At 44.8% G+C, this 8,124-nt stretch overlaps 1 protein-coding gene across 1 annotated transcript; it reads left to right on the forward strand.

The window, feature by feature from the left end:
* Nucleotides 1–56: 56 nt before the first annotated feature.
* On the forward strand, nt 57–7,951 carry CCDC167 (coiled-coil domain containing 167). Its single transcript, XM_010706913.3, has 4 exons — nt 57–159; nt 2,195–2,289; nt 5,025–5,077; nt 7,094–7,951. Exons 1-4 carry the CDS (start codon nt 121–123, stop codon nt 7,195–7,197), a joined length of 291 nt encoding a protein of 96 aa, XP_010705215.1. The 5' UTR covers nt 57–120; the 3' UTR covers nt 7,198–7,951.
* The last annotated feature ends 173 nt before the right edge of the window (nt 7,952–8,124 follow it).

The following is an 8,124-nucleotide window of genomic DNA, read 5'->3' on the forward strand; positions in this document are numbered from 1 at the left end:
GGTCGCCTTACAGCGCCGCGCCTCACCAAGATGGCGCGGGCCGTGCGGACGTGGCCGCGCTCGGGCGGAGGCGCGGGGCGCCGCTCTGCGCATGCGCGTTTGCGGACAGGGCCCGGGACCATGGGCAAGAAGCGAGAGGGGCTAAGCGTGGCCCGGGAGGTGAGGGCGGGCGGCGGCGCGGTGTGGCTGGGTTGTGTGAGCCTGCCGGGCTTGTCTCTGTTGTACCCACGGGGGGTAGGTAGGGGGAGGAAAATAAAATCCCTTCGAATCAGAGAACGAAGCTTGTGTTTCATTACTGATGTCATTATTTCAGCTTTCTTCCTGAGCTGCTGTGGTTGATAAAGCTTTCTGAATGAGTCTCCAGGTGATGTGATCCCGTCTGAGCGCTGTCCTGCAGAGCTGCTGGGCTGATTCAGGGCGGGCTCGCTAACTGGATAGACTCGAGGCTGAATGAAGGAGGAGACCCACGGTAGCTTTAAGTGGGATCCGGCCCTTTTTCCTTTCCCAGCACAGGAAGCTGATCTGCTGGATCTGTTTTAGACTGTAGTATGTTGCCTGGGATGTATCTTCTAGCCTGCTGTGGGTACAGCGTTTGTAAAATGATTTGCCATGAAATGAATTATTCTAAAAGTGTGGTGAGAATGGGTGTACATCCATGAACCACGAGTTAGCATTTAAATGTAAACAGCTCAAAAAAGGTAATCTCTGCTGGACCTACTTTAATAACATAACCTAATTTGTAGATGTAAGAACCACTAATTCCTCTGTGAAAGGAACTGCTCCAGTGTGCTGGCAGGTGACAAGGCATGAGAATGCTGCTCGGGGAAGATCTTTCTTCTTTGCCCCCACCTCTTTGTTTGGCTTTGATCTGTTATATGAGGGTCAGAAGACAAAAACCTCATTACCTAACACTGCTGGATGTCAACGTATGTGTGATATGGCTCTTTGCCAGTGTCTTAATTAGGGAATTCATAAAAGCAGAGGGTGGATGCCAGTTCTTGAAAAGTGCTTTTAGCCTTTCTGCTGGAAAGAAAGCTTTTATTAATTCATTACAAAATGTATTAAAAGGGATCTAGCTCAGCTCTGTAAGCAAAGCTGCTTCCCTCTCTCTTTTCGTCTGCCTTTACGCAAGCCGTTTTGGGCTCCCTGCCAACGTGGTCCTGACAAATGAGATTTGTAATAAGGGTGTAAGTCAGTTTGGACTGAAGTGCACTCTGGGTTCCTCTGTTTTAAGAAGGTCTCCAGATTACAAGTCAGCATTGCCAGTATTCAATGAATTCAGAGGCTCTGAGCCTCATCATATCTTTTGTAGTGAGGGAGGCAGCAGGCCCGAGATGGTTGCATACATATGAAGCTGCTGAGACTTGACTTCCCATGGGGAAAGGAAGGGCAGCTCTGTGTCTCACCTTATTTTGCAAGCAGGGAAACTGAGGCACTGTGAATACATGACTTCTTAGGATCCTCATTTGCAACCTTCCTTCCAGTCCCTAATGCCTCAGACCAGCCTGAAGAAAAGAAGCAGCAGGATTTCAGAGGAAAAAAATATTTTTGTTCATTCAGCAATCTATTCCTCCTTCTTTGTCTTTCTTTCATTGTTATTACTTTCTGTCCCTTGTGCCCCTAGCTCAGCAAAGCTGATGGTGCAGTTCAATGGCAAGTGGTTTATTAGCAAATTATTGTTCTCCAGCAGGGGAGCCAAACTTTGGGTTTGATTTAAGAGCAGTAAAAACAGCTGCATCTTTTAAAGCATTGTGTGGAATCTGGAGATTTTTAGTCAGCAGAAAGTAAGAGCACTGACAGAATTGGGCAGAATATCCTTTTGTTATGTCTCATGAAATGATGAACCAATGGACAGAGAGTGTTCTATTCAGAGCGACTGCAGACTGAGCAGGAGGAATAGTTCTGGTGGAGAGGATGGAGAAGACAGTGGCATGGATAATATAGCAGTGGGACTGGCAGCTTGATAACCAAAGCTCTTGTTAAATTGTATTAACATGATTTTTAAGCACTGGTTTCAGAGGAGGCATGGTGTTTTGTAATATGTTTACTGTCTAAGCTGCATCCAGGTGACGTAATGCAGAACCTCTTGCTGGGTGTTTATGAGGGTTTCCAGCAGAAGCACCTTTTCCTTCTGAATGGAGATAGAACCATTTTAGGTGGGAGAGGAAATGACAGTGACCGATGTGTTTTCCAGATTGATGAACTGGAGGAAAAGCTGTCACTTTGCAGACAGAGCATGGAGGAAGTAGATCTCAAACTGCGCAGGGAGAAGCTCAGCCATGAAGGAAGGTATGAATGACCACTTCCATTCACAGCTGTGGCTGCACACTTCAGTTAGCTTTCATCCTGCTGTGGCGCTGAGCAAGAATGGGAATGCATGCTTCCCCTTTACAAGACTGTCTCCTCCCATCCTGGAGAACTTGCCAATGTGAGAAGTTCAGTGATACACAGAGAGAGCTTTATCTTACAGCCTCCCTCTGAAACCTGCATCGCTCTCATCCAAGCAGTGCCCAAAACTTACCTGTTCATTAGCAAAGCAGGGTCCTGTCCTGCTGGGAGACATCTGTGTATGAAAGGCAGAGCTCACTGCACACTGCTACTCAAGCCTAACTGAAGCTGCCTCAGTTGGGCTGTGGGAGATGTGCAGCAACAACTGATGGCCCCAACCAGGTTGTGGTGCAACTGGAAAAGGTCTGAGGCAAATTACTCTAGTTGTGCCACTGTTGCAAATATGTCTGGATGTAGGGATGCAGTGACACACTGACTTTTCTTGGGAAAGGGTAGAAGGACAAGTGCTGTGAGATCTGTTACTGACATAAAAGAGGCAGCTGTAGGCTTTTAAAACAGGAACTCAGGAGAGGACTTTCACCTGGATTTTATAGTAGGCACAGGCTGAGCCTGATCCTTCTCTAGAGTGTTCAGCAAGAGATGGTAGATCTCCCACATGATTCTCAAATTTGTGTGTCTGTGGACATTCTATCAGCATCCTATTGCTCCGCTCCTGTCAAAAAGGCCGGTAAGTTCAATTGCAGGCCAAGGAAGGGAAATTTCCTGTTGTCTGTTTAGTTGTACAGAGCCCAGTTACAAATTATCCTTGCAGTGACAACGTTTTCACACCCTGATATTTACCACCCTGTATGGGAACTGCTGAGTCATGGCCTGAACCTCTGATTGATCGCCTGAGGTGAACAGTGAGTCAGCCCTGTGAGCACAGGTGAAGGCAATTCACCAGTGCTGCCAGAAGGGGTGGGGCCTGGCTCTACCCCTCCTAGACCCATTTAAGAGCTGACTGCCAGCAGGGAAGGATCTCTCCTGGAGATCCACTCTGCTGGAGTTTGGTAAGTGAGCCCAGGTTATGGGTAAGCTTTCTATCTATTCTCTTTTTGTTATTATGATCTGTTTTGCCTAACTTTCTTGTTTATTTTGTAATTATAACATCTTAATATTCATTGATTATATACACCCTTAGCTTGTATTCTTTGTTCTTCCTTTCTACTCAGTTGCCTTGCTCTGCACGTTCGTTGAGCCGTGCTGGTTTTTTTTTCCCCTCCTTTATTGGAGTGTCATATCCCCCATCTGTATTTTGACAGAGTCCTGTGTTATCCTGTCACTCATCTCTAGCTCCCCATTTCACCAGTCTGTTATCTAGGCCTAATTTTTTAATTTTTTTATGCCTATTGTCTGCAATCATCTGCTTCTGAAGTGGCCAACAAACCAACCTATAGTTGCAGTAAATTGACAAGATGGGCTATATCTGTATGACTTTTCCTTGAAACATAAGAGCAAAGAATTAAGATAAGGGAATTCTGGGACCTTTTCTAATTATACAACTTGTATGGAGTTAAAGTGGAAACTTCTGTTGCCCTAATCCAGACCATTCACAAACCATGTCAGAAGGTACCACAATCAAAATTCCTGATGCAGCATGTAGTTCATGAAGGAGAGCTCTGCTTTCCCACTTTGAAGTTCAGTTACCCATGTTTTCTTCCTGTCTCAAATCAGCTTTCTTGACTCTGTTAACAAAGAAAGTTTCTAAGCAGCAGCTCAGCCTTGTTGGCAAATGTCTTCTCACTTCTTCCTGGGTGCACTCTGCATTTCCTTTCCTGACTGCATGTAAAAGCACTTTACTCTCCAGATGCTGATGAAGCCTGCTTTCTTGCTATCTCTCACTTAAGATGTACACATAGGTTAAGAAAATGTACACAGGTATGGAATCTGTTTCTACAACAGCTTCTTGCTCTGCCCCAAGGGGAACAACAATTATGCTCACTGCCTTTTCTGTCTGCTCTGAACCAGGAGATGATTTGTTGGTGCATGTTTGTTTATGTGCACACAGTCTGAAAGGAGCAGCCATGTCCTCACTGCTGTAATGGGAATGCTGCTGCTCCTAGGCAATTTGTTTTGCTTTTATATTTTAAACTGTGTATTAATTAATCATATTGTGCAAGAGCTGGTAGGCCTGAATTGCTTTTTATTAGTAGTACTCTGGGACTTCAGTCTACAACAGGTTGTTTAGCTGGTTGTTACGGGCTTGGATTCAGCTTGTTTCTGGGTTGACCAAGTTGTATAAATTGGATACCACTGACAAAGGGATCCCAGCTTCAATCAGTGAAAAGAGTTAGCATTTTAGCACTGAGACAGATGTACCAGAGGGGCAGGATTCCATAGAGAGTATGTGTAGATCCTGCCCCATCTTGAAGCCATGGCAGAACTTATCCCACTTAGAGGAACAGGGAGAACACACCATTGGACAGACATTCCTGTCCTGCTGACCTGTAATGACACTGTCCTGAAAGAGACACAAAAATATCTTGAAAAAAGTAAAAAGTCATCTAAAACTGCCTAATCTCTTCTCTGTCTCAGTTTGGAGATTCTAAATTGTCACCTATCCCCAGTGAAGGCGGTGATAAGCTCATTCTTTTAGCAAATATTCCTGCTAGTGGGAGAGTCTCTCTTCCATCATATAAGCAAAGAAATAGGCTGTGTTGTGCCTCACAGGCAATGAACTTTCCTTCTCATTACAGAAAGTCACTGGAGAGAGAGAGAAACCTACTAATGACCAAAGCTGACGACTATGGTAAGAGCTTCATTAAAAATGGTCCCTCTGGGCTGAATGGCATCAGTGCTGCAGCTTAGCTTCATCTTCAAGCTCCTGCCATCTCTAACTTCTGCCTTTGAATTTAGGCTCAACCAATGGGAGCAAGACTGGGGGAAATCTTGTTAGCCTATTTTGCATCTAGGTCCTCCCACTTGAGCCATGCTATCATAAGGGAGAAAAAAATTAGATATCAGCTGATGAAGGAGGTAAAAAATCCCTTTCACATACCCCAAACTACCCATATTTATAAAGTCTTAGCTGACAGATTGGCTTGAGAGGCTTTTAACAACTTCTGCCCTTTCTTTAAAAAAAAAAGAAAAAGAAAAAAAGAAAAATAGAGGCTTGGTGAGCAATCTTTTAAATGTTGACTGGAGTACAGCCAGGTGTACTCTCCTTGGGGAAGCTTCTCCCTGCATTGGTCTCTGGGGCCTATGCTATGCATCAGCATAAAAGTTCACGTTGAATTGCTGCCTACAATATCAGAGCACCAGGGTCATGCCCTACTGCAGACAGTTAAAACAAGAGTCCCTCTGAGCTCCTGCATGTTTGACAGTATTTTCATGCTGTTGGGGATGCTGCCTTGCATGTTGTCATGCTCCTGTTATTTAAGCCCATATTTCCTAGGTGATCATCAGAGCAAAACTGCAGTTGCCCAGAGCCCTACTGTGCGCACTACAGGAAAGCATTTGGAGTGAGGGTCACCACTGGACCCCACTCCCTGGGTACTCAGCCCACAGCATGTATATTTATAAGGGAAGATGAGGGTTCTGCCTCATTCACAGGATAGGAGCTGGAGAACTTAGGTTCCACCTAGGCTGCTCAAGGGCAGAAGCTGGATGAAGGGGGTCTGGTAGGTATCAGCATCTGTGAGGGAGCCCAAAATAGACCAGATACAGCAGAATGCGTTCTTCCACAATGGCCATAACCCATCTATGTCGAGGCTGCTCTGACAGGGAAGTACATTCACGTAGTAAGCTAGAGGAAATTTAATGGCCTCCCAGCTCAGCTCACTGAACAGATCCACTCTGCAGCAGTGCAAGCACCAAAGCTCACCCAAGGGACAGAAGCACAAGTGTTCTTTAAGGCTCAGAGAGTTGAAAGTCAAGGTATGGCCACTGAATTTGAATTTAAAATTTTAATTGATGTTAAAGGACTGCTTCCAGGAGAAGAACAATTATTTTAAACACATTCAAACCTGTTCCCTTAGGGCCTAACGCTAGAGAAGAGTGGGGCTGTGGCTGCCACCTGTGTACCAGCAGTCAACCATCACTGCAGCCATCAACAGAGCAACCTAAGAGGTTGCTCAGACAGCAGCAACAGCCTCACCTAATGGTGATGGCTGCTCCTTCTGGAACAGAGTAGACAGTGCCTCTGCACACAGTCTTTTTAGGTCATCGCGCTGGCCTCTAATTAAATCCATGCTTGTTTCAACTGACATACTTGAGGCTATGATTACAGTGGCTGGGTGGGTGTAAGAACTTGGATCAGGCAAAGAACAGGGGCAGAAAGAACAGCTAAAAGCCTCTTTTGATAGCAGTGCTAGTTTGTTGTACTTTAAGTTAGTTAAAGCACTGAGAAAAGACTGGATTGAGAGTCCTGAAACTACATCTAGAAAAGGGTAAAAATAACTCTGCCCTCTCTGTCCTCTTTTTCCTTCCCTAAAGGAGCAAACAATTGTTCTGAAGAACAAGCCTATCCTTAGTATGGTCCTAGAACAAGGTCATTTGCAAATAGGAACTGGACTGGGACTGAAGCAATCCTAAACACAGCTACTGAGATTGACGGGATGTATTAGCAAATGAAAGAAGTTCCTGCTAGCCTCCTTCCTGCCCAGGATATCTTATAATTTTTTATAATTAGCAGACTCGAGAGCTGTCCCTTGGCTAAGGTAGCATTGTGCTTGTAAAAACAATTTTTAAAGAAGATACAGCAGCAAAACAGAAAACAGCATTCACAGACAAGGATTTTGTTTTTGGTTTTTTTTTTTTTTTCTAGAGAAAGAACTGAGTGTGCTTCGTAAGGAAAATCGCAAGAATGCTGCCCTTGCTGTGGCCATGGTGTTGTTGATTGCTCTTATTTACACCTGCTGGACAATGTGATTGCACTCAAGAATTCTCCCTGCTGACCAAATGATTCTACTGCAAGGAGCTCTTCCTTCTCACCTCTGCACCTTTCCTGAGGGTAAGGATCAGCATTTCAGACTGCTGTTCTTGTTTATTTTCTCAAAGCCTCACCTTAGGGAAGCTAAAATTTTCTCTGAGAACTGAGGAAGCAAACTAGAAATCACATCACACTCACATTGGGAAAACAAGTTGAACAGAACTCAAGCTGGAACTCTTACCCAACTTATAGTCAAGACTCTCAGGCCTGATGTAGGAATATAGTATGTTCTCCCTTTTGAAGAGGATCTCTCTGTTTGCTGACAAGTGCTCTCTGCCCGAGCTAGTCAGAACACGTGCCACCTCCTTGGTTGTTGTGTCTCAGCCTTAAGTTGAAGGGACACCAAGCTCTTTGAATCAGAGTAACCTTGTGCATTGTGGCACGGGCACCATGTGTCTCCAGAGCTGAGATAAACAAAGATGGTTCTTCTTCCATTTCAACATAAGACAACCAAAACCACCCTACCTCTATAAAAACAGAAGGTAGGGATCTTTTATGCAGGCACATAACAGCCAACTTGAGATCTTCAGACTTGGACTTTGAAAATATCTACATACCTCTCTTGTGCGTCAGAGTTTGGTAACTATTTTGTGCCTCAGTCAGTATATGCAGAAAAGGTTTTATTGTCAATTCCCAGGGATGGAAGTGCCTTTGTAGGGCTTTAAATAAAGTAATTTGATATTGTAGCTTTCAGCTTTTTCTTCCTCCTTTTGTTAAACCTCCAATTTTGCAGCAGGCCTCCTCTCAGACCCCTGGTTAGGATCCTATCATCCTGTAGTCTCCTCTCTTTCTGGTCCAACGACACACCTCAGGTAGCCCTGCGGGAGCACTTGTCAGGAAAGCCTTTAGAAGGGCACTACCTTCAA

The sequence above is a fragment of the Meleagris gallopavo genome, chromosome 2 (genome assembly GCF_000146605.3).
Source record: "Meleagris gallopavo isolate NT-WF06-2002-E0010 breed Aviagen turkey brand Nicholas breeding stock chromosome 2, Turkey_5.1, whole genome shotgun sequence".
Lineage (NCBI taxonomy): Eukaryota > Metazoa > Chordata > Aves > Galliformes > Phasianidae > Meleagris > Meleagris gallopavo.